Below are 26,521 nucleotides of genomic sequence, written 5' to 3'. Positions count from 1 at the left end.
GGCCGCCTGCCAGCCATCTCCACGGAGTGGCCCCCGCCCAGCCCTGCCCGAAGACCGGAGCTGGGCCAGGCTTCTCAGGGGGCGGCAGTGGCGGCGGGGAACTCGGCGCCATCACCGGGCTCGAGCGCTGGAAGAGACGCGCGGGACACACCTCCAGCTTCCCCAGACCGGTCGGGCGCGGGCCTGCCCAGGGGCGCCAGCCTCTGCGCGCGCCGACCCCGCCCCTCGCCGGCGCCCCCGCCCCTCGGCCTCCTCCTCCGCCTCCGCCTCTTCGCAGGCCCGCGACGTGCCCGGCCGGCGACCGAGCTGCAGGGACGGCGTCCGGCGCGCTCACTTCCGCGTCCCGCCGCCCTCCGGTCCGCGCGCGCCCAGCCACCGCCGCCATCGGACAATAGGCCGCCCGCCCGGCTGCCGTGAACTTCCTGCCGGGGCCCGGCCGGCCCCTGTGCCCCGGACCCTGATCCCTCTCCGCGCCGGCCAGGATCGCAGCTCCGCGCCACCAGGGGAAGCAGCGGAGGACCGAGCGCCCGGGACGTTCCAACGCCTCCCGCTGCCGCGCCTTTGCTCCGGCCCGGCGGGTAGGCGGCCTCTGCGCTCTTCGCTCTGGGCGACTTAACCCCGTCCAGCGGCTGCTGCCTTGTTGTGGGTTTCCGAGTTTGGTTGCTTAAGGAGGATGTGATTTTCCTCCCCCCCCCCCCTTATTTCTTTTTCCTTTTATGATTTGAAACAGAGAAAAGAACTCACAGCCAGCTCGTACAGCGAAGTGCCACCAGCTACCCCCACGTGGACACCTCCGAGAGGAAAGGGAATTGGAAGCAAACTTGGTCCAAGTGACTTTGAGGCCTTACCCTCGGCTGGACTCTAAGGCCTGGGGTCATGACTCTCATGCTGGGCAGGTGGAAGGCTTTACCTGTCCTGGGCTGGACGTGAGTCTCTGCCCTTCGCCAGCACCTCCACCGGCCCACCTCCACACACTCAATACCCAGCGTCTAGGCTAGGCCCGGACACTTGTCAGCAACATGGATAAGTATGACGACCTGGGCCTGGAGGCCAGTAAATTCATTGAGGACCTGAACATGTATGAGGCCTCCAAGGATGGACTCTTCCGAGTGGACAAGGGTGCAAGCAACAACCCGGAGTTTGAGGAAACACGCAGGGTGTTTGCCACCAAGATGGCCAAAATCCACCTGCACCAGCCGCACCAGCTCCTGCAGGAGGAGACCCTGCCCAGGGGCAGCCGAGGTCCTGTGAACGGTGGGGGCCGCCTGGGCCCACAGGCCCACCGGGAAGCTGATGGGGGCAGCAAGGTGACGGGGGATGGCGCTGCGAAGCCTCCTCTCGCTGCCTCAACAGTGGCCCCTGGGACAGCCACAACCATAGCAGCTGGGCAGCCCTTGTCCCCACCCCAGGAACAGAGGGCCAAGCTGTGTGTCCGTGGCGCAAGGCAAGGCAGCCAGGACTGTGGATCCAAGGAGAGCGTGGCGAGTTCTGAGATGTCTGCTTTCCATCGGCTGGGCCCCTGTGAGGATCCTTCCTGCCTCACCCACGGAGACTATTATGACAACCTCTTTTTGGCAAGCCCCAACTGGGGCGATGAACCAGCAGTGTCCCCCAGCATCAGGCTGGGTGTAGGAAGTGGGTGGTCTGGCACGCCAGGGAGTGGCCCGCCACTGTCCACACCCTCCAGGGTCCATCACCTATACCAGCAGCAGCTTTCCCCGAGCTCCAGCAGGTCATTGCAGAGCAGCCAGGATGGTGCTGTTGGTGGCCACAGCAGTGAGAAGCCAGCTGCTCTTTGGACCACCGCCTCCTCCCAGCGAGTGAGCCCTGGCCTCCCTTCCCCAGGCCCAGAGAACGGGGCCCTACCGAGACCTGCTCAGCCCAGGACCCCTTCTTTCTCAGCGCCCCTGGCCCTGAACCGCTCCAGTCAGGGACCTCTTCCAAGAACAAACTCGGGGGTAGGGAGTGAGGTTTCAGGCATGATGCCCAAACCCACTGTGGACCCTCAACCCTGGTTCCAGGATGGCCCCAAATCTTACCTTTCTAGCTCTGCGCCTTCATCCTCGCCAGCCAGCATGGACAATATGCAGCTGGGTGCAGTCCCTGGGCCGGGTCCCAAGCCTGGCTGTACAGACCCTGGCGTTGGTCCCAAGCTCAGCCTTGTCCATCCAGTGATGTCTACCTTGCCTGAGTTATCTTGTAAAGAAAGTCCCTCTGGCTGGTCCTCTGATGGCAGCCTGGGGCCTGTGCTCCCAGAGAGCCCCGGTTCCCCCAGGGTGAGGCTGCCTTGCCAGACCCTCCTCCCGGGCCCTGAGCTTGGACCCACGGCTGCCGAATTGAAGTTGGAAGCCCTCACCCAACGTCTGGAGCGTGAGATGGATGCTCACCCGAAGGCCGATTACTTTGGTGAGTGAGAGACTGGTGTGATTGCCCATAGTGGGTGATGGGGCCCCTGCATTGGGGCATTTGGGGGAAGTGCCCCCCACCAGGGATGCTGTAGCTCTCCTTGAGTGGCCTGCCTTTGTGTGTGTGTTCCTCTTTCAGCTGCTTCTTCTGAAAGTTGAAAAGAAACTTGAAAGTATCCCTAGGCAGAAAGCGGATCTTGCAGCTGGGTGTTACCCATGTGCGAAGGGCAGCATTACTCATGACTGCTCCCCCAAAAGGGAAATGCTGTGATTTTGGATTTCAAAGGTTTTGGGGGTGACTTAGAGCCTCTCTCAGTGACCGGCTCAGGCAGGACTTGAATGGGCTTCTCAGGTCCAGGTACCCCGTGAGTGTTCCATCTGTAGCTGGCTGGGCCAGGTGGCTCTGACTGTTTGAGGGCCAGTGGTCGGGCAGGGGCTCTCGGTGGCTCCCTATGTGTGCGCGTGTCTGCCTGCAGGTTCTGTGTTCAATTGAAGGAGGTGAAACACTGACGTGGAAGGCTTTGTTCTAGAGCAGTAGTTCACAAAGTGTAGTTTGGACCCTTAGCCTGGGAACTAGTTAGAAATGCAGATTCTTAGGCTGCACCCCAGGCCTACGGCATCAGAAACTGTGGTGTGGGACCCAGCAATCAGCATTTTCACAAGCCAGCCCAGGATCCTGACGTTCTGGGAAATTTGAGACCTGTGCATTAGGCAACTTATAACTTCTAACTCAGGAACAGCACCCCTCCCCGCCCCGCCCCCGCTTCCAGCTGGCAGCCAGGTTACACCCACAGTCATGGCTCCCAAGAGGATAGAAGATGCTTCTTGCTGGTTTCACTCCAACTTGCAAGTTTTGTTTTCTTCTCTTTTAAAGCCACAAACTCTTGGAGACTGCTAGCTTCAGCTTTTTTCTCCTCACAGGGCTTGGAGGCAGCAGAAAAGCAGTGATATGCTTCTGTTGAGTAATGATGTAGCCGTCTCATAGGAGAGCTAACTAGAAAGACAGCCTACTTTTAGAAGAGTCTGAGGGTTGCTTTTATTTTATTTTTTCATTTTTGAACTCTGCACAACTGAGGTCACGATTTCCCCCCATGAGGCCTGTGAACCGTGGGAAGCTGAGTGCCGCTGGGGTGGCAGCTCTGTCAGGCAGGGTCCAGGAAGGCCCTGGACAGGGAGGGTGACCGGCTTGCTCCTTTCCGTCTACCTCATTCTGCGTCAGTGAGTGATTCTGTCCCAAGGTGCTTGGAGGGGTGGGGTCCGAGGCACTCAAGCTAGCACTGTGTTCACGCTTCTCATGAGAGCCTCGCGGGAACAGCTCTCACACCACCCTGGGCAGTCAGAGGTTGGGGGGACTGTTTACTGGCTTATGTTTTAGGGTACCCTCTTACTGTGAACTGTTTACTGGTTTATGTTTTAGAGCACGTAGCACCCTCTTACTGTGAATCATCTCTTCTCCTTTGCAAATCCCCCACTTTGGGAATAATACTTGGCTGGAAAAACTGTGGGTTTTTTAGTTCAAACTGTTGTTGAATTGTTTTCTTCCAGTTTTATTGAGATATAATTGACACAGCATTGTATTAGTTTAAGGTGTACAGCATAATGATTTTGATTTACATGCATGATGAAGTGATCATCACAGTAAGGTTAGTGGACATCCATCATCTCATGTAGGTACAAATTAAAGAAATAGGAAAAAATACTTTTTCCTTGTGATGAGAACTCAGGAGTTACTCTCTTAACTTTCATATAGAACACACAGCAGAGTTAAGTATATTTATCATGTTATACATTACACCCCTAGTACTTATATACCTTATAACTGGAAGTTTATACCTTTGACTGCCTTTGTTCAATTCCCCCTCTCCCGCTCCACCCCCCTCCCACCTCTGGGAGCCACAAATCTTATCTCTTTTTCTATGAGTTTGTTTTTGAAGTATAATTGACCTCCAACGCTATGTTAGTTCCTATTACACAACACAGTGATTCGGTATTTCTATACATTTCGAACTGATCGCTGCAATAAGCCTAGTTACGATATGTCACCTTACAAAGATACTATGTAGTTAGTGACTATATTCCCCACACTGTACATTTCATACCCATGACTCATTTGTTTTGCAACTGGAAGTGTGTACCTCTTTCCCTCACCTATTTCTTTCCTTCCCTACCCCTGTCCCCTCAGGCAACCACCTGTTTGGATCTATAACTCTGTTTATGTTTTGTTGTGTTTGTTCATTTGTGTTGTTGTTTTGATTCCACATACACATGAAATACAGTATTTATCTTGAATTTTGAATTCAAGCTCATTAAACAACAAAACAGCAGTTTTATTTTTTCAGGGAGGCAAGTTTATACACTGCCTCAGAGCAGAGATACTGGCTAACACTAGCCATTCATTCAGCCCATGTTTATTGAGTGCCTACTTTGGGCCATGGGGTACATAATGAATGGGACGGACAGAAACCCCTGCTTCCCCAGACCAGACAGTGCAGTAGAGGGAGACAGGAGATGAACCAAATAAATAAGCAAGTATGAGGGAGAGAAATAGGAAGAGGAGAGGATGGAGCCTCCGGGCAGGGAGTGGCAGGGAGGTTTCTGGTTTTAAATCAGGTGATCAGGGAAGATCCCATCGAGAAGGTGGCATTGGAGCTAGGCTTGAAGGAGGCAAGGGGGTAAACCCTGAGTCTGAGTCTGCCCAGGGAAAGGGCTTTCCCAGCAGGGCAGACAGCAAGAGCAGAGGCCCCGGGACCTGGGCTGTGCCAGGCAATGTGCTAGACACTGTTTAATTTACTCATGTAATCTTAGGAAGCCCATTTCACCGACCTGGAAACTGAAGCTCAGAGAGGTTAGATGATTGATCCCAGGTCTCACAGGGGGGACTGGGTGTAGCTGGGGTCTGAGGCCCACAGTTGGGGCTCCCTGCCCCTTTTTGTAACCAGCATTGCCCAGCTGCCTCCCAAGCACAGATGTGAAAGTCTGCTTTATTTATCTATTTATTTTTATGGTTGTTTTTTCCTTACTTGAGGTAAACTTCCTATAACATAAAATTAATCATTTTAATTAATTTGGAATTAATTTAAAAAGTAATGAGTGGCATTTAGCGCGTTCGCCGTGTTGTGCAAACACCACCTCTATCTAGTTGCAAAACATTTTTATCACCCCCAGAGGAAACCCACCCCATAAATCAGTTGCTCCCTAATCCCCCAACTCTCCCAGCCCCCAGCAACCACCAGTGTACATTCTCTCTCTCTGGCTTTACTTATTCTGGATATTTGATATAGAGGGAATCATATTGAAGTTATTTTTTGACTAAGCATTACATTCACGTGTAGAAAATTCAAAAGACGCAAAAACACATAGCGTGAAAAATGAGTCTCTTTCTCACCCCGGTTTCTAGCCGAGCATCCTGGTGTGATGAGTGTATATGTGTGTATCTCCCTGTGGGCCTGCTGGCCACCTGCGTGTGATGAGTGTCTGTGTGTGTGTATCTCCCTGTGGCCTGCTGTCCACCTGCGTGTGATGAGTGTCTGTGTGTGTGTATCTCCCTGTGGCCTGCTGTCCACCTGCGTGTGATGAGCGTATGTGTGTGTGTATCTCCCTGTGGCCTGCTGGCCACCTGCGTGTGATGAGCGTATGTGTGTGTGTATCTCCCTGGTATGTGTGTGTATCTCCCTGTGGCCTGCTGGCCGCCTGCTCTTTCCCTCTGAACAGTGCGTCTTGGCAGCTGTTCTGCATCAGCACACGTTGAGTTGGCTCAGTGTCACCCTCTGTGGCTGTGCCCCGGGTCACGTAAGCAGCCTCGTGGTGGACCTCGGAAGGGCCAACTGCAAGGTGAAAGCCTAGCTTTGTGACAGACTCCCGGGGGCGGGGCGGGGGGTAGGTTGCAGGGCTGGGGGCTTTGTGGCCTTTAACTGTTGCCTAGTTGCCCTCCGCAGAGGTCATGCCAGGGACCCCACTGCCCATCGTATAGGAGAGGGCCTGCCCCCACCTGCTTTGGCAGCTGGGCTCCCAGCCACTCTAACGGGACTGGCCACGTGGCCAAGGAGGACGTCTCTCCTCTGAGCACCTGGCCGTCAGCATGTGGCCCAGCCCTGCTGTGGGGCCTTGGACAAACTGTCCCTTTGAGGCCTCCCCACTCATCCACAGTACGAGGCTCTTGGCTGGTTGAGGGGCTCACATCGGCAGATGTCTTTCCCTTCGCTAGATCTGGTGTTATTTGAAAGATTTAGTCTGTCCAACACGCTACATTTATTACATAAGGATGAAATTTTATTTCTAAATAGAAGAATATCTATTGATACGGGGCTCTTGGCAGAGAGAATCAGGGTAATGTTAACAGTCATCATCGAAGTCGATGTAATCCTAGCCAGAAGCAAAGCAAAGTTGCTATTTGGGTTGTTACCTGGACCCCTTCCTGGGCATTCGACCTGTGGGAAGAGCTTGTGAATCCCTGCTACCACCCTGGAGGACACTTGGCTTTGAAGACACCTCAGTGTCCAGTTATTGATTAGCTTATCACCGAGGACTCTTCTGGCACTTTCCAAGGCCAGGTCTCTGTGGCTTCGGGACAGTTTGGCCCCAGGGAGGCACTTCTTCCCCCTCTTTCTCTCCCATGTTCCTCTGTGGCCTCTTTGTGTCTTCCAGTCCTTGAGGAAAGAGTTAAGAACAAACTCTTGATGCTCCTTAGAGAACACTGTTGGGTCTCCAGCTCCCTGGGCCTTGCGCTCAGAAGATGCCCCCCACCCCACCGTGTGGTTGTTTTCACACCACTGTGTTCCCTGCAGAGGAAGTGAAGAGGCCCTCGTGCCGTTTGTTTACTCTCACCCGTCTTTTCTTCCACGGTAGCCACCTGTCCTCCTCACACTGGTCATCTCCCCCCTTTCTAAGGAAAAAGGACACAAATAAACCACCTGCCACAGGCTGGGTTTCCCGGGAAGCTGACTCTGAGACAGAGTCTAGCGTGCAGGGGGCTGACTAAGGGTGCTCTTGGGACCCTAACTGTGGAGTGAGGAGGAGGAAGCAGGAGTGGGCAGGGAGGACCCCAGCTGCCGTGCGGGCCTGACAAGCCTGGGTCGACCCCAAGGGGGCTCGGGAGCTGGAAAAGCCCTCAGGGCCGCCCCGCGTTCCGCCCCGGCGTGGAGGTGACCGGGCAAGGCGGCTCTGAGTCGCTGACAGGTGAGGCTCCCTCCTGCCCCCCCAGCGGCTGGGCCAAGACTCCTTCAGCGAAGGGATCTGGGTGTCCACCACATCCTCAGTCCCGGGCAGAGAAGACCCCATTCCTGGTGACCTTGGCCATGATTTTAACCATAGTGACATCTGTTGAGCGCCTGTATGTAACCTTCACAGGCAGACTCTGTTATTCTCTGTTTACAGTTGAGAAGCCAAGCCCGTGACATGCTCAGGACCACACAGGTGTCCGCAGTGGTGCTGCCACGCCAGGTGGGGCTCTGGCCGCTCGCACGGGAGAACTAGGTGGTCTTTCGGGGCTGAATTGGATGTTCTCCGTTTGCCCCTCCAGATTCACTCTCCGCCCAGCTGCTGTGGGGGCATCAGTGGCCTCCCTGCCCTTTCCAGGCCTTCTTCCCCATGGTCAGGACTCTGGACCTGCAGCCCCCGGCTCCTTCCCTCCCTACTGTGTGTGGGTCTGGGGGACCAGGCACTGCTAGTGCCGCCCACGAGAGCCACACTCTGAGGCACCAGCGGGGTGGCGAGGCAAGAGGAAGCTGGTTTCAGGGTCTCTGTCACCCAGCAGGTGGACGGACGGGCCCTTCTCCACCTACATGGAGAGAGAAGCACCTGGCTCTGTCTTTAGTTTTCCTGTCTTGGGTGGACATTCCTGCTGCAGTATTTGAACTCAGAAAACTGCAACGGCAGGCCTGCCTTAGCCTGAGAGCCTGAGAACAAGTGTGACTCCTTCTGGGGATGGTCCTGCCCTGCCAGGGACCAGGGAGCCTGTCACACTTGATTTCATTTTACTAGCAACGCAGGAGGTGAAATAAGCAGTCCAGACAAGGAACCCGTAAATGTCCCATCTGCTCCCTCCCATTGGACAGTCTCTTCAGCATCGAGCTGCGTGTTGTCTTAATGACCTTTCAAGCACGTCTTATCTGACTTGAACAGCAACAGATGCTTGAAATATGGGGCTTAAGTCCAGCCTTGAATGCAGAATTGAGGGTGATTTTCAGAGCATTTGTCATGTAAAAGGAAACAACATGGGCCAATCCTGTAGAAGAGGGGCCCCTCCAGAATTCAGGACAGGGGCCTGTGTGCACCCCAGAGGCCCTGCTTACCCCCCAGATATCAGGCATTGCAGTAAACCCAAACCAAGTGCTGAAGTAGCAGAAGTGGGCAGAAGATCATTAACTACCTGGCCCTGTCTGAGTAGCTGGCATGACCAAGTGTGGGAACTTCTGCACATTCCTTTTGGAGACATGGTGCCATAATTTGGACCTGCTGAATCCAGGCTTCTATAGCCATGGAAGTAAATTTCTGATCCTTTGGTAACTTTTGTAAATGACACTCAAGAATCCAATTCTGGGCTTCCCTGGTGGTGCAGTGGTTAAGAATCCGCCTGCCAATGCAGGGGACACGGATTTGAACCCTGGTCCGGGAAGATCCCACATGCCGCGGAGCAACTAAGCCCGTGTGCCACAACTACTGAGCCTGTGCTCTAGAGCCCACAAGCCACAACTACTGAAGCCCACGTGCCTAGAGCCCGTGCTCCACAACAAGAGAAGCTGCCGCAATGAGAAACCCACGCACCACAACGAAGAGTAGCCCCCGCTCACCACAACTAGAGAAAGCCTGCGTGCAGCAACGAAGACCCAATACAGCCAAAAATAAATAAATAAAATAAATTTATTTTAAAAAAAAGAATACAATTCTGCCTGTCTAGTCTAGCCAGCGTGCACCCTGAGACATGGGGATTCCCAGCTGTTTAGAAATTGAGTAGCTTATGTGCATGTTTTTTTGTAGGCCAGGTAATCTTCCCCTCAAAACCAGGAAGGTATATATTTAAAATTTTTTTTTTTTCTGTATGCGGGCCCCTCACTGTTGTGGCCTCTCCCGTTGCGGAGCACAGGCTCCGGACGCGCAGGCTCAGCGGCCATGGCTCGTGGGCCCAGCCGCTCCGCGGCATATGGGATCTTCCCGGACCGGGGCACGAACCCGTGTACCCTGCATCGGCAGGCGGACTCTCAACCACTGTGCCACCAGGGAAGCCCTATATTTAAAATTTTTATTGATATATAGTATACATATATTGTAGATGCTCACAAAGTGAAGACACGCAGCACACAGATCAAAGCACAGAGCACGACTAGCACCCAAGAAGCCCCCTGCGTGTGCCCTCTTACAGTCACCACTACCCGCCAGGGAGAGTTGTGACTTCTGACTGCAGACATGAGGGTTTTTTTAAAAAATATTTATTTATTTATTTGGCTGGGTTGGGTCTTAGTTGTGGCACACGGGATCTTTCTCTTTTTCAGTTGTGCACGCTGGATCTTCAGTTGCGGCATGCATGCGGGATCTAGTTTCCTGACCAGGGATCGAACCCCGGGCCCCTGCATTGGGAGCACGGAGTCTTAACCACTGGACCACCAGGGAAGTCCCCAAACATGAGTTTCTGAGCAATCGTGTGGTTTGAAGTAACTTCTGAAACCTTGAGATAATTAAGAAACCTTTCATGGCAGGTTTTTGGATGGATGGAGAACGCGTGGCTGATCTGAGCTGAGGCTGGGGCAGCAAGGAGTGGGTGCTGTCAGCAGGGCCATCCAGCTCACTCTGTACCGGTGGCTGCTCCCGTGTGGTCAGTGGTCAGGGCTCCAACACTGTTTTGGTCCTCTGTGTTCTCTGGAGGGATGGACTTTTCATCATATGCTTTAGCCCTGTCCCTACTGCCCGCTCTCCCCACAGGATTTCTCTTCTGAGAGTTCGGGGTAGGGGGACGATCAGCAACCCCTACAGTTCATTCAGAGTGATTCATCTGTTCACTGGGTCCACATGTCGGCAAGGCACGCTTGTCCACTCCCCACTGTGCTCTTAGCACTGGGCTTGGGAGGACACTGGAGGGTCAGACTCAGCCCTTGCACTTGGAGTGACAGCCACTCTTCTGTCACCCCGGCCTCAGGCCTGCACTCGGGGTGTCCCCCCAACCCCACCGTGATCACCGGCTTCTGTCGCACTGGCCTTGTTGCCGGTCCCTGAGCTAATGGAGTTCTTCCCCACCACAGGGCCCTTGCCCTTGCTGTTCCCCAGCCCACGTCCTCTGACCAGCACGCTGCTGCCCCCCTGTCATCCCCCTCGGGGTGGCGGGTCTCCAGCTGTAGCCCTGGCCAGTCCTGACAGCTGTTTCCCACGGCAGCTGCCTCATCCCATCAGGCTGTCTTTCTGAGGTTCTCCCTCCTCGGAATGTTCCTCTGTGACCAGGAAAAAATGTCTTGTTTTTTCCATCTAATTTTCCTGCTCTTTCCATTCATAATGCAGAACATCGAATTGACCTTTAGACATGACTATTCTTGCCAGAGGTTTTTTTTTTTAAAAGTTATGTTTCTTTACATCTCTGGATCTCCCGCTCAGGAGAAGGAACTGTGGAAGAAATGCAGCAGGTGTTTGGGGGTGAAGCAACCAGGTGTTCTGGGCCCGAGCCTACCAACAGCCCCAGGTGTGATGTGGGGCTGCTTCCTCTTCCTCTGTGCTGAGCCAGGGCCACCTCTGAGGGCTCTTCCTAACCCAAAGTGCTCTGGCTGTGGGTACAATCGGATGCCTGATTTTAGCTGATCGAGTAACAAGGGACTGGGCAGCAGTATGGTCCACAGTGGCGAGAGCCCGGAAAGGTAGAGGGCCGAATGGCCTAGCATCTCATCTCCCTTCCAGGCCTCTACAGAATTAAGAAACAACTTTTTTGTTTGTTTAGTTACAGTTACATTTTCAGTTGTAAGCGGTAGTCATTTTTACTGTAGGTATTCTGGAAAATACATACAGTTAAAACAAGAACCATGGATCACTGACATGCCTGCCACCCTTAGAATAATCAGTGTTAAGATTTTCTGCAGAAAGTTTCCAGTCCCAAGTAGTGGCCGGAGCCCGCGGTGATGCAGGCTGCATGGTGTGCTGTGGTTCATGGCTCTTTGGCCAGATGTAGAAGCGTTTACTGAGCTAGAAGCCAGTTTGCTCTGCGGTGTGTCTGATGAAAGTGAGATTAGGAAGGACTGAAGATTTCCTGTAGGAAACAACCACACATGGGGAGCCACTGATATTACGGGGGTCACCCACCCTAGAGCCCTTTTCTTAAAAAATAAATTTATTTTATTTACTTATTTATTTATTTTTGGATGCATTGCGTCTTCGTAGCTGTGCGCGGGCTTTCTCTAGTTGCAGCGAGCAGGGGCTACTCTTCGTTGTGGCGCGTGGGCTTCTCATTGCGGTGGCTTCTTTTGTTGTGGAGCACGGGCTCTAGGCACGTGGGCTTCAGTAGTTGTGGCACGAGGGCTCAGTAGTTGTGGCTCTCACGGGCTTAGTTGCTCTGCGGCATGTGGGATCTTCCCGGATCAGGGATCGAGCCCGTGTCCCCTGCATTGGCAGGTGGATTCTTAACCACTGCAGCACCAGGGAAGTCCCTCTAGAGGCCTCTTGAGACTCTCATTCTAATTAAACTTGGGGTCCCTAGTGTGGGGGATAGCTGGGAGCACTGGCCATGGGGCTCACTGAGCTTGTTTTTGTTAGCATATCCCAGGACATCTCTCAGGGCTCTTGCGGTACCCTCAGCGTTTCTGGGTCTCAGGCTTGAAATGGGACAGTGGCCTTGGGGCCTGGCACTGTCAGGGCCCCAGATCGTGGGGCTGGGTGGTTGTCTGTTGAAGGAATGGAGGGGCCTCAGTTAGGGCGTGGAGGGGGAAGAGGAAGAGATGTTTAGCCGGGGTTACAGCTCTGAGATAGTTATGCTAAAATTTATTGAGCAGGTTGCTCTGTGTCAGGCACTTTGCTAATCATCTCACACGCATTAACTTGTTTAATCCTCCCAACAACTCTTTTTTATGATCCCCATTTTATAGACGGGGAAGCTGAGGTACACAGAACAGAACCTAAGTAACCTGCCTAATGCATTTATGAAGGAGCTTTGCTGAGTCCAGGATACTGACCGCCGTGCTGCGCTGGCTCGGAGCTCCTGGGAGCACAGTGGCTTTCTGACAAAGGGACCCCAAAGGGCATTGTGGCTATGAGTAAATCAGGCCTGAGGTCTCCCGCTTCTCTGGTGGAGCAATGAGGAGGCAGGCTGTGGATGGCTGCCCAAGCTGGGTAGAGGGGCGGATCCCACTCTTGCGGCTAGGGGTGCACCCAGGTTCATCTTCAGGTCAGGAGCCTGAGCTTGTACTGGCCCCTCCCTGCCGGGCAGTGACAGAATCGTGGAGGCTCAGAGGCACATACATGGGCTGCGTAGGGGCTTTGACTGCCCACAGCCCCTTGACTTTTCCTGTTCCCCTGAAGGGTGTTGGTCAGGGCGAGCAGGCCATGCCCTCAGGGGTGCCTGTGTGACACCCCCAAGGGTTGTGGGCAAGGGCAGGGGTGTGCCAGCCCACACTTTCCTTGGGGGCAGCTAGGATGCCTTGGTCTAAGGGTCAGTATCAACCCCAGGCCGTGTGCGGAGATGCTCAAAACCCAGCGTTGGATGAAACTACGCTCAGAGTCCATCTGGCAAACCGAACAGAAACCTTACCCTAAAACAAAACAGGCCTCCAAAAGTTCCCAGGCGTGTTAACTGCAGGGTAGTACTTGTCACCAAATATTTATATCCATTTCGGGTTTTGTTTTTCATCTGTCCCCTCCCAGGGAAACCAGCTGGACACAGAATCTCAGGGTCACGCTGGAAGGCTGGAGGCTCTCTGCCTGAGTGTTTCCGAGGGAGTATTTTAGATCCAGGTTATTTTTAAATTTTGAGAGCCACGGTGTTTAGACTTGGCCAAGTTCTTCCCTCATCTGTTTTGTTCTGTAGTTCGTCTCTGTGTGTCCCAGGGGAGCGTGGTCCGGTTACTCCCGGTCACTGGAAGTTGGTCAGGAGCGTAGCAGGGCCTCTACCTTCCTTCCCCCACACATGTCTTTGTAACATATTGAAAGTTCTGGAAGCCTGCCATGATGCTGTCTGTCATTCAAGAGGAGGGGACTTCAGTTCAGCGTGGGTCTGTCCTGCCGCTGATCCTGGGAGGTGTGGTGACCCAGGTCATTCAGGACGTCGTGGACAAGGCCCCCGTCTTATAATGCAGGCCCTGAGTCGGGGTGAACCCATCACGGCAGGCTCTGGGCCCAACTGCATGTGACGGTCACCTCAGCACGATAAGACAGTAGCAGATTGGCCTTTTGCTGCCTAGAGCCTGACAGTGGCTTCCCTGTTCTCCCAAACCTCCCCATGAGCTGAATTAATGGTTTCCTTTCAGCGGAGTGGAGCCGAGTCGTGGCCATGTTTGCTCACATGACGATCAGGGCTGGCCCCAAGGAGCCGGGTAGAGGTTTCCCATCTGCTGAAACATCGCCTGTCCTGTTCCCCTCTCCGGCTCCTTACTTTACATTGCTTCCTGCTGGTGCAGTAAGATAGTGAATTTAGAGAGAGATGGATTTCAGGGCTGGGCCCCAGGGCGTTTGCTGACAGAGTTATTGTCAGATGGAACATGCTGGCAGCAGGCTCGGCAAGATGCAGGCCTGCCTGGCGATGCTTGAGGGCTGTGCCGGCTTGGACACCATGCTTCACTTTGCTGCCCTTGGTTTCCTCACCTGACACGGGCTGGAGGTCCTGTGCTCCTTCTACTTCTGTTTCCTTTCCTGTGCTCTGAGCCTCCAGAGCCACTTTTGGATTCAGGGCTGTTGCCTGGGAGGAGACTCCTGGCTGTGAGGGTGACAGTGTTGGGAGGCAGGACCCGCTTCAGACACTGTATGGGAGGCATGCGGGCATCAGTTGAGTGGAAGCTGGTGCCTCATTGGCTTGCAGAGAAACCAGCAACAGAGCGCAGAAGCCCAGGGAGGGAAGACATGGAAAACAACAGACACGCCCCAGGCAGCAGGCCAGTGGGTGGTGATGGCAGGCGCTTCTGGTTGGCCCACCAGGTCCCTCCGTGAGATCATGTCCCAGCAGAGGTGACTCCAAAAGGCCCTTCTCCCACTAGTAATGCTTGGTCATCATCGGCCTTGCTCATGAACTCAGAAGTCTATTCTTTTGGGGAAAAAAATGGATACTCTATGATAAAGCAGCCCTTAAGAAATAAGGAAAGTGAGGAAATAAAACCAAACACTGATTTAGTGATAAGATTCAATACACAAAACACGGGGCCTGGTCTATAGAAGTTACTCGTGAACTATTTGTTGAATGAATGAATCATGACGTGTACTTCTAATGTTATGCAATCAGAGTAAAAAATCAGAATGTTTTAGTTACAATGCCTGTGGGCTGAGACGCAGCGGATGCTACAGACACAGTTTCTTTGTCACTTGTTCCCGGTGGTAGCTGTGACGCGCTGTGCTGATATCTGTGCTACCCCGTCTGAGTAGAAGGATGAACTTATTGGGCAAGGACTTGGGTGACATGGCTGGTGGCAGGTGGGCTAGTCTGTAAGCCTGGAGAAGTCCTGTTCCCCAGGGCAAACTTGAGACATGACCACGTTGTGAGGAGGAGGGGATTTCGGTAGGACAGCGTGGAACCTGGGTGCATGTGAGGAGGAGGGGATTTCGGTAGGACAGCGTGGAACCTGGGTGCATCTCTGGACGGTTTCCTGTCTTGCCTGGCTGGGTAGAGCTTTGGAGGCAGTCCTGAAGCAGGGGTTGTGGGCGTGAACCTTGAGTGGGGCACTGACTTTCCGGCCAGGTTCCCAAGGCTCTCACCGACCCCAACCCCAGTCCTACCCAGACCCTTCCCCCACCTCTGTCCATCACCACTTCCAGTTCCAAGCCCAAATAGCATATTCCCTCAAGAGCCATTATGGACCACCTACTGTATACAAGAGACTGGATTAGAATTTGTGGGGCTTCTTTTGTGCCAGACTTATTGCCTGGCCCTCTGCTGGGTGTGGGGTGTCTGTGCTGGTCACTGTTGTACCCCCAGGGCCTAGAGCAGTGCCTGGCATACAGTAGATGCTCAGTATGTACTTGAACAAATGGTGAACGCCCCGGCCAGTGGAGGGAAGGCATGTTCCCTGACGCCCTCCTGAGTGGCAGTGCTTTGAGTGGGGTGTTACCCCTGTGGCGGGCACACAGCGCCGGGCTGGCTGTCCACGTCCCTCACCCTGACTGGTAGTTACTCGGAAGAGCTTTCCTATGTGTGTAGAAGGTGTCTCGGGTAGCTGAGGAGTGGGGGCCCGGAAGAGGTTGGGATGCCAGGTTTGTCTGGGTGGAAACTTCACCGAGCTCCAGGGACCAGCTGAGCAGAGTCCTGGGGAAGTTTGGATGGGAGCAGGGAGATGTGCTGGCAGATGTGTTCTTAGCTGAGCAGACATTCCTGTTACACTAAAAATCAGAGTTTGAGGAGCTCTTTGTGGGAATGAAAAGCCATATAAAACTGTGGGCTCTGGAACTGCCCTGGGCAGACTGCTCCGCATCCTCATGCCTCAGTTTCCCCGTTAGGAAAATGTGGATATAGTTGTTGTGAGGACTAAATTAATTAGTACAGTCTGTACCGGCCAGTGCGGGAGCCACAGCACAGGAGGCTACTAAGTACTTCAAGAGGTGGCTGGTTTGAGTTGAGACGTGCTATACATATGAAATATACTCTGGAGTTTGAAGGCTTGGTATAGGGAGAAAAAGTAAAATACCTCCTGAATATTCTTATACTGATCGTATGTTGACGTGAGAATACTTTGGATATGTTGGGCTGAGTAAAATACATCATTAAAATTAGTTTCATCTGTTTTTACTTTTTAAGCGTGGCTACTTGAAAGTGTAAACTGACACGTGGCTTGCATTATTTTTCTGTTGGACGGGGCTTTGCTATATGAAACCCTTAGAACAGGCTCTGGCATGTGGTGATCATTTGCTGGACAAGCACTTACAGTTAGTATTTTCTCAGAAGTATCAAAGCACCTTTACCTTTTTCCATCTGAAAGCTAAGCTCAATTGATTCATTCATACCCAAAAATGCTTAAACAAAAGGACTGTAGTTTGTCCAAAGGAGACTGATGTCATGATTGCCACCTGCACCCCCTGAACAGGCCCACTGAGGCTCATGTGTATTCTGATGGAGGAAGCAGATACTCTGGGGTCTGAAGCTGGTGTCTGCACGGGGCGTGATGAAGCAGGCGGTATCTGCAGCTGAGCCAGTTTTCCGGGACCTTAAAAGGCCCCCTCAGTTTAGCAAGTACAGGCAGAGCATCCAAAGAGATCACCCATCCCGTCTCTGTAGTTAGAGAAGTGTTTCCTGTCAAGAGGTGGGAAGTGGGCCCTTTGGGATTTGGCCCCTCTGGGGGCCCCGCTGACAGGCTGCCCACCCCGTGAGCCTCCAGCCAGGCTCTGGAGGCCTCGCCTGGGCGTGCAGGAGAGTGGCCAGATCAGGGTGGCTTTCCAGGCAGCTTCCAGAGACCCATTTATCTGGGGCTTGTTGTGAAGTAGCTGAGGCTTCCCTCTCAGGTGGCGGGGCTCAGATGGAGTCCCTTTGTTGGCCAGCCTTACGGGTCAGTTTTAGAAGCCCAGCGGACAGGAGACGGCAGCCCCTCGTCTGCCCGTGGTCCACCTGTGGCTGCCACCCTCATTACCCATGCCTGACAGTGGGCGTGTGGGTGTGGGGAGGGCAACTCTGCCCAGCTTTACAGCCAGAGAGCAGAGGAAGCCAAGGGAAGGAAATAACATACAGTGAAATAACGTGTAGTTCGATGAGTTTTGACAAACACATGCACCCGTGTAACCCACACTGCTATCAAGACAGAGCAGTTCCACCCCCAGAAAGTTCCCTCCTGCCTCTTCCAGGCAGTGTCCATCCCCAGGCAACCCCTGTTCTGATTTTTTTTTAAAATCATTTATTAGTTTTGCCTGTCCCAAAACATAATGTAAATAGATCCATGTGGTATTCATACACAGTTGATCCCCATTATTCATGGATTCTGTATCTGTGAATTTGCCTACTTGCTAAAATTTATTTGTAACCCCAGATCAATACTCACAGCACGGGCTTCCCTGGTGGCGCAGTGGTGAAGAATCTGCCTGCCAGTGCAGGGGACACGGGTTCGAGCCCTGGTCCGGGAAGATCCCACGTGCCGTGGAGCAACTAAGCCCGTGCGCCACAACTACTGAGCCTGTGCTCTAGAGCCCGTGAGCCACGACTACTGAGCCTGCGCTCTAGAGCCTGCGAGGCACAACTACTGAGCCCACATGCTGCAACTATGGAAGCCCGCACACCTAGAGCCCATGCTCTGCAACAAGAGAAACCACTGCAATGAGAAGCCCGCGCACCGCAACGAGGAGTAGCCCCCGCTCACCGCAACTAGAGAGAGCCCACGCACAGCAATGAAGACCCAACGCAGCCAAAAAACAAAAAAAACAAATACTCACAGCACTTTGGTGATCATTTGGGAACATGTGTAGAGCGGCGAAAAATTTGAGTCACCCCACACATGTGCCCGGCTGAGGTTGATCTGGGAGAGTTTCCGCCTGCTTGTTTCTGCTCTCATATTGTAAACAAGTGTCCTTTTCATGGTCTATTTAGTGCAATGTGTTTTTTGCATTTTTGTGCTCTTTGTTGATGATTTCTCAGTTTAAAATGGCCCACGTGTAAAAAAAATGGCTGAAGTGACATCTAGTGGTCCTAAACTTGAGAAGGCTGTGATGTGCCTTACGGAGAAAATACATGTGTTAGATAAGCTTACTTCAGGCATGACTTACAGGGCTGTTGGCTGTGAGTTCAATGTTAATGAAGAACAGTATATAATAAATAAGGTGTCTTTAAACAGAAATGGATAAAACAAGTTGTGTATTTTTTTTTTTTTTTTGTGGTACACGGGCCTCTCACTGCTGCGGCCTATCCCGTTGCGGAGCACAGGCTCTGGACGTGCAGGCTCAGCTGCCATAGCTCACGGGCCCAGCCGCTCCGCGGCATGTGGAATCTTCCCAGACCAGGGCATGAACCCGTGTCCCCTGCATCGACAGGTGGACTCTCGACCACTGCACCACCAGGGAAGCCCAAGTTGTGTATTTTTTGATGAAAACGTTGTGACCAGAGGCTCACAGGAACCTAACCTTGTGTTTCCTCTGGGAGCAGTGATTCACTATTCACTAATTTGGTATTTGCGGTGACTTTATGGAACATAACTGACTCAAATAGCAAGAATCTACTGTAGTACTCTTTTGTCTGGCTTACTTCACTCAGACAATGTCTGAAATTCATCTCTGTTGCCGCCTGTATCAGCAGTTGGTCCTCTTGTACTGCCGAGTAGCAGCCCATGGTATGAATACACCACAGTTTTTCTATTTCCCTGTGGAGGAACCTTGGGTTCTTTCAGTGTAGAGCCATTATGAATAAGTCTGCTTTGATCATTTGTGTGGACATATGCACTCATTTCTCTGGAGTACGTATCTAGGAGTAGAATTTCTAGATCATATGGTAGGAGTATGTTTAACTTTTACAGCAACTGCCAGAAAGTTTCCCAGCGTGACTGTGCCACGTAGCATTCCTACCAGCAGTGGGAAAGCCCTCCCGTGGTTCTTTTATATATACTTAATTGAAGTATGGTTGATTTACAATATTATATTGGTTTCAGGTGTACAGCTTAGTGATCAGTATTTTTGCAGATTATACTCCATTATAAGTTATTACAAGATAATGGCTATAATTCCCTGTGCTATACAGTATATCCTTGTTGCTGATCTCTTTTATACATAGTAGTTTGTATCTGTTAACCCCATACCCCTAATTTGTCCCTCCTCCCTTCCCTCTCCCGTTTGGGAGAGGGAAAACCACAGAGCAGAGCCTCTGGTCTCGGTTGAGTCTAAACCACAAGTTTGTTTTCTGTATTTGTGAGTCTGTTTCTGTTTTGCATATACACTCATTTGTACTATTTTGTATTATGTTTCTAGATCATGAGTCTCTGTTTTGCATATCATTTATTTGTGTTGTATTATATAAGTGATATCATACAGTATTTGTCTTTCTCTATCTGAGTTATTTAGCTAAGCATAATATTCTCTAGGTCCATCCATGTTGCTGCAAATGGCAGAATTTCATTCTTTTTTATGGCTGAGTAGTATTCCATTGTGTGTGTGTGTGTGTGTGTGTGTGTGTGTGTGTGTGTGTGTGTGGCACATCTTCTGTATCCACTCATCTGTTGATAGGTGATCACATTGCTTCCATATCTTGGCTCTTGTAAATGTGCTGCTATGAACATTGGGGTACATGTACCTTTTGGGGGTTGTTTTTTTTTTTGGTCACACCACATGGCAAGCGGGATCTCAGTTCCCCGGCCAGGGATCGAACCGGTGCCCCCTGCAGGGGAAGCACAGAGTCTTAACCACTGGACCGCCAGGGAAGTCCCTGCATGTACCTTTTTGAATCAGTGTTTTCATTTTCTTCAGATATATACCCAGAAGTGGGATTGCTGGATCATACGGTAGTTCTGTTTTTATATTTTTTCAGAACCTCCATACTGTTTTCCTTAGTGGCTGCACCAGTTCTGTGGTCCTTGACTCGAGCTGGCTCAGGAGTTTCTTTGGGCTCTCTCTGCTTGTCACTTTCTCAACCACCTGCTCTCCAAGCTGGTGTTGCTTGACTGATAACCTTCCAACTTCTTCTGTTGAAATATCTTCACAAGACATTTTTATCCCTTTTCTGGTAGTTACTATGCTCTTGTTTTTTGTTTGTTTGTTTGTTTTTTGTGGTACGCGGGCCTCTCACTGCTGTGGCCTCTCCCGTTGCGGAGCACAGGCTCCGGACGCGCAGGCCCAGTGGCCATGGCTAACGGGCCCAGCCGCTCCGCGGCATGTGGGATCCTCCCGGACCGGGGCACGAACCTGCGTCCCCTGCATCGGCAGGCAGACTCCCAACCACTGCACCACCAGGGAAGCCCTATGCTCTTGTTTTTTAAAAAATTTTATTGAAGTGTAGCTGATTTACAATGTTGTGTTAATTTCTTCTGTACAGCAGAGTGACTCAGTTATACATACACGCTAAGGGAACTGTGTTCTCTGAAGGGTTTGATTTTTTTTCACCAGCTTTCTTCTGTGTTTTTTGTCATTTTTAAAACATTTAAACAAACAGAACTAACTGTAGAAAAGTCAGAACATATAGACAAAGATAATAGTAAAAGGCACCCATGGTTCTACCTAGGGATAATCACTGTTAAGACACTCTCTTTTAAACACATAGATATTTAATTTTTTAAGCGTCTGAGTGAATTGAGACTTTGGTGAGAACTGTGCTGGTAGAAGGCCTCTCGGTATGTCACAAAACTAGAGATCAGAAGCCAGTGAATGAGGCATTTTCCATTTCTGTTGCTTGTTGGAAGTCGTACTTCCGTTTAGTTTCTGGAACTGCCCAGGGAACTTTGTGTCACCCCAGCTACTGTCTTGACTTTTTTTGCAGGGCCAGCGGCCAGTAATTATGGAGTCCTAACCGAGAGCTGGGGGCCTCTCCCCACTCCATGCAGCAGGAAACCCTTCTTCCCTCCTGTGATCACCAGCAGCTCATGGGGCTCAGTGTCAAGGCAGCCGGAGAAGGGTCAGCCAGTTCTGATCATCAGAAAGTCTTTCTTCTGTCTGGCCAACCGTCTTCCTGAAGATCTGACCCAATTGGCAGCCAGGTTGAGCCTGTTAAAATGGCCAGGTCCTGTCACTCCTGGGCTCAGAAAAAACCTTTCATTCCCCTCTTCCCCATTCCTCACTCCCAGAATTAGAGCCATCGTCCAACTAGCCTTCTCCGTCCACATCCTCCCCTCTCCCGGTGCATGCCTGGTGGACATCACTGTTCCAAGCTCCTTCCTCTGGGTGGGTTAGTTGTTAAGGCCCTTTCCTGAAAGATGTCTTGTTCTTGGTCCCCCAGGAAATTCGTGTCTGTGTGTGCCTTGCAGGTAGCTCACCTATCCTGCAGATTCTAAATGGATAGTCTTAAAAAGCAATGTTTTGGGGCTTCCCTGTTGGCGCAGTGGTTGAGAGTCCGCCTGCCGATGCAGGGGACACGGGTTCGTGCCCCGGTCCGGGAGGATCCCACATGCCGCGGAGCGGCTGGGCCCGTGAGCCATGGCCGCTGAGCCTGCGCGTCCGGAGCCTGTGCTCCGCAACGGGAGAGGCCACAGCTGTAAGAGGCCCGCGTACAGCAAAAAAAAAAAAAAAAAAAAAAAAAAAAGCAATGTTTTGTCTTTTCTCAGAAAGAGGAATGAATGATTTACCCTGTGTTACATACACTCAGTCAAGCCTAAAAGTGATGTTAAAACCTCTGTTTGAAAACCATCGTTCCCACGTGAGGCTCAGGACCATTTATGGAGGGGTGATGTGCAGGGGTTTCACCCACGCCGTCTCTCAGGCTCCCTGAAGCCCTGCAGTGCGCCCGTGACTACTTCCCCGTTTTGAAGCTGGGGGAAGTAAGACAGAGCGATGCAGTAGCTTGCCCAGGGAGGTTCACTCGCTCAGCCATAGAAGCCAACAAAGCCTGCTTCCAGACTTTCCCTTTGTTCTAAGGGAAATCTTTCGGTGGTGTTACTCTGCCACAGGCACTGAAGCTGGAGACTCAACTGAGACCAGAGTCTCTGCTTCTGGTTCCCCAGGGAGGGGGAGGAAGGGCAGGAAGAAGGGCTCTGTTTGGAAACTGGAGAGAGCAGAAATGTCCCCTCAGCTTCAAGGTTCCACCGGCACTGTTCACTATGTCTTTGTCCTGCTCCATCACACCCTTTTCTCGTCTTGGGTGAGTGTGGATTTAAAGCATCTCTAAACTAAGCTTCGTGTTACTTCTGAGGAAAGTTCAGGACTTTATTTCTTCCTTAAAAAAACGACTTTCAGGGGCTTCCCTGGTGGCTCAGTGGTTGAGAGTCCGCCTGCCGATGCAGGGGACACAGGTTCGTGCCCCGGTCTGGGGAGATCCCACATGCCGCGGAGCGGCTGGGCCCGTGAGCCATGGCCGCTGAGCCTGCGCGTCCGGAGCCTGTGCTCCGCAACGGGAGAGGCCACAGCTGTAAGAGGCCCGTGTACCGCAAAAAAACCCACAAAAAACAAACAAACAAAAGAGAAACGATTTTCATTCCTGTTCCTTTCTGGTTCCACGTGCTTAACTGTGCCTGTGGCATTGGACCATCGTCTGAGGCTTCTCACTGATCTGGGGTCACTAATCTCAGAGCTTCTCTGCACCACAGCAGTCCTCTCTGACCCAGATGGGGACTGGGCACCCCGCCTGCTGTGTTTTCCCTTGTGGGGTGGATGCAGAGCATCGGGAGGCTGGGAAAGTGCCGAGTAGGGAAATGCACGGAGCCGTATGGGCAGCAGAGGAGCCGGGGCGTGGTGTGTGGGTTGATCCACTCATTCATTCATTCATTCATTCATTCAATGAGCAAACGTCCATCGAGCGCCCATGTGTGCTGGGCAGGAGCAGTTACCCCTCTGTGCGGTTAGATGCCCTGGGGGAGCGGAGGGGAGCTCAGATCTGAGTGCCTGGGGGTCCCCCACAGAAGGACTCAGGAGTTTTGTGAGGTATTTGGAGTGTGGGTGCCTGTCAGGAGAGTGGCTGATATGTTTTCATTCTCAGTCTCAGGCCTGGTAGGTAACTAGGGAGGCAAACCCCTTTCCTGGAAAGGGAGGGAAGGAAATGAACTTTTTTGGGGTACCTCCCATGTGCTGGGAGCAGTTGCAGGCACTTACATGATCTCAGTTAATCCTCAAAGTTACCCCATGAAATGTATATGTTATTAAAACTCATCTGGCAGGTGAGGAAACTGGACTTGTGCCCAAGGTGGGATCTGAACCCAGTGTTTATGCCCAAAGCCACTCTTTCCAGATCCACCACAGGAGGGGGCCGGGCCATCCTCAGGCTCAGCAGGAGTGGACCCTGATCCTGGGGCTGGCGATGCTCCATGTCCTGATGTGCTTGGTGTTTACACAGGAGTGCTTATTTTGGGAAAAATCATTGAGTCGTAAACCATGGGGTTTTCTTTATGCATGTTATACTGCAGTAAAAGTGTTTCAAAAACAAAAACAAAACGCTCCCTAGAAAAGGATAATGAACTCTAAAGTGTTTTAGCTGCTTATCTTCTTGCCTAAACTGGTCACCAATTGTGTGGACAATAAATGCCGCCTCTTCTTTATGCTTGAACTTGGGTTGCCAGATTTAACAAATGAAAATATAGGACACCCAGTTGAATTTGAATTTCAGAGAGACAATGAATATTTTTTTAGTGTGTAAGTATGTACCATGCAATGTTTGGGACATACTTATACTACACAATTATTCATTTACCTGAGATTCAAATTTGCACGCGGTATACTTACACTAAAGAATTGCTCACTGTTTATCTAAAATTCACAGTTGACTGGGTGACTAGTATTTTATCTGACAACCCTTGTTTGAGCTGAGAGCTGAAGGGGGTGAGAAACGCAACTGAGCCTCCTTTGAGAAATCAGAGGATTCTGAGGCCAAAGGCAAGAAAATAATCTAGGAGAAAAGCTGGTGGTGGGGGAAGTTGGCTGGGGGATTCTGAGGTGCTGGAGGGAAATTGAACCAATGTCAAGAGAGGGTTACGCAGAATAATCTGACAGGTAAGGGAGTAGTGATATAAATGCTGTACCACTCAGCCTTCAAAATGGGTTCTGCTGGAGGTTGATGTTTGTTCTAGCAGTTTATGTTTGTGCAAAGACCCTGGGGAAAATGCACAATTTTGAGCCTTCTCACAAGAAAGAGTGATGTTAGGAGTGAGCTACCTTGAGAAACTGGCTTCAAGATCTGTGACAATTTGAGCAACAAAACAAATAATGATAGAAATGGATTATAACCCAGAGAATAAAATAAATATCCATAAGTCCTTACTGAAATAAATAAATGGGGAGAATTGGGGGAAAACTCTTGTACAGAAGATCCTATTAGTGAAATGTAGAAAGAAAGATGAGGATAGGAAGGCCACCATTTGAAAAGACCATTGTAATAATTGTTTCAGGCAAGAATCAGTGGAGGCTGAATAGTGGGCAAAAATATATGATGAAGAAATGGGTATTTGCTTAATGTCAAAGTGTTTTCCCATAAATGTCTTAATAATTACAAAGAGAAAGTAAAACTTCACAGTGGAGAAACCTGGCAAACTCTACCTTAAGAAGAGATCAAAGTTAATCTCACCAGTAGTTAAGACGTATCAATAGCATGTATATCCTGATATGATGCGCTGTAAAGGGCACATCATTACTTCTGGGATGTTCCTGCCAGATACACATAACCTCAATCTGATCATGAGAAAACATTAGACACGACCAAAATGAGAGACAGTGTGCAAAATAATTGACCACTACTCTTCAAAAGTGTCAAGGTCATGTAAGACAAAAACAGATTAAGGATCTGTCTCTCATAAAAGGAGACCAAGGAGACACTTACTAAATGCAGTGGATTTACTTCTGGCATTGGCTCCTCGTCCAAGAAAAATGACATTAGTGGGACAGTTGTTGAAATTTGAATGAGGTCTATAGATTAGTGTATGTGTGTGTATATGTGTGTGTGTGTGTGTGTGTGTGTGTGTATAATATATATAATATGTATTATATCAGTGTTAATTTCCTGATCTTTGGTAATTGTACTGTGGTCGTACAAGAGTTAACATTTGGGAAATCTGGATGAAGGGTATATAGAAAGTCTTTGTATTATTTTTACAACTTATTTGTGAGTCCAAAATCACGTGAGAAGCCCCTGAAAGTGAATGAACTTGGGGGTGGGGTGGGGGGAGCAGCAACTTTGTGTGTGGGGAGGGGCTGGTTGAAGGGCTGCAGGATGCTCTGAGGAGCACTCTTCCTGTAGGTATCAGAGTGTGAGGTGGCGGATTTGCATTATATTGAAAACATTGTTTAAATCTTAAAAAAAATCCTTGTTTTTGATTATGATGGTAATGTATCTGCATTTTCGAATATATGAAGAGGTTAAAGAATACCACAAAAATCCTCCCTAACCCCTACTTCTCAGCAGTGAACATGGACGATAATTAGTGTTCATCCTCGTGGTCATGACTTTATCTGTAAATATACTCTTTAAAAAAACAGAATAGAGAACAATGTGTCCATATGCATCGTGGTCCCCTCCCCTTTTTTCATTTAACATTGTATTGTGAACAGTTGGTGTCATAAAAGAATACTCTAGAACTGTGTTGCTCAATACATGGGATTATTTAAACTTAAAAAATCCAATTACTTAGGTGTACTGGCCACATTTCAAGGGCTCAGCAGCCACTTGAGCTGTCATATTGGACAATCCAGAATAGAACATTTTCATTATCACAGAAAAAGTTCTATTGGGTGGCACCACTGTAGAGTATGATTTTTTTAAGTTGTGTAGTATTTATTTATTTATTTTGCGTTACACGGGCCTCTCACTGTTGTGGCCTCTCCCGTTGCGGAGCACAGGTTCCGGACGCACAGGCTCAGCGGCTATGGCTCACGGGCCCAGCCGCTCCGCGGCATGTGGCATCTTCCCGGACCGGGACACGAACCCGTGTTCCTTGCATCGGCAGGCGGACTCTCAACCACTGCGCCACCAGGGAAGCCCCTGTGTAGTATTTATTTAACTTTACGTCTTCATTCGGGTATTTATATTGTTTTCAATTATCCATGCTTAAGTGTTTTAATAATAGTTTGATGACATTTTTTTTTTTTTTTTTTTTGGCGGTACGCGGGCCTCTCACTGTTGTGGCCTCTCCCGTTGCGGAGCACAGGCTCCGGATGCGCAGGCCCAGCGGCCATGGCTCACGGGCCCAGCCGCTCCGCGGCATGTGGGATCCTCCCAGACCGGGGCACGAACCCGTGTCCCCTGCATCGGCAGGCGGACTCTCAACCACTGCGCCACCAGGGAAGCCCGACTTTTTGTTTTTTTATAACTGCTTTACTGAGATATAATTCACATGCCATAAATCCACCCCTTGATAGTGTACAATTCAACAGCTTTTAGTATATTCACTGAGTTGTACAATCATCACCACTGTCTAATT

At 50.9% G+C, this 26,521-nt stretch overlaps 1 protein-coding gene across 1 annotated transcript in view; it reads left to right on the top strand.

Moving 5' to 3' along the window:
- The first annotated feature begins 403 nt into the window (after nucleotides 1-403).
- LIMD1 (LIM domain containing 1) overlaps nucleotides 404-26,521 on the top strand; it is a 70,466-nt gene continuing 44,348 nt past the window's right edge. Inside the window, exon 1 of the mRNA XM_082848073.1 lies at nucleotides 404-2,406. Within this exon, the coding sequence (XP_082704199.1) occupies nucleotides 1,020-2,406 (1,387 nt within the window). The 5' untranslated portion in view covers nucleotides 404-1,019. The remainder of the gene's footprint in view (nucleotides 2,407-26,521) is intronic.

Source organism: Leucopleurus acutus (genome assembly GCF_964270905.1).
Source record: "Leucopleurus acutus genome assembly, chromosome: 10".
Taxonomy (NCBI): domain Eukaryota; kingdom Metazoa; phylum Chordata; class Mammalia; order Artiodactyla; family Delphinidae; genus Leucopleurus; species Leucopleurus acutus.
This window is presented reverse-complemented; position numbering and strand designations above follow the sequence as displayed.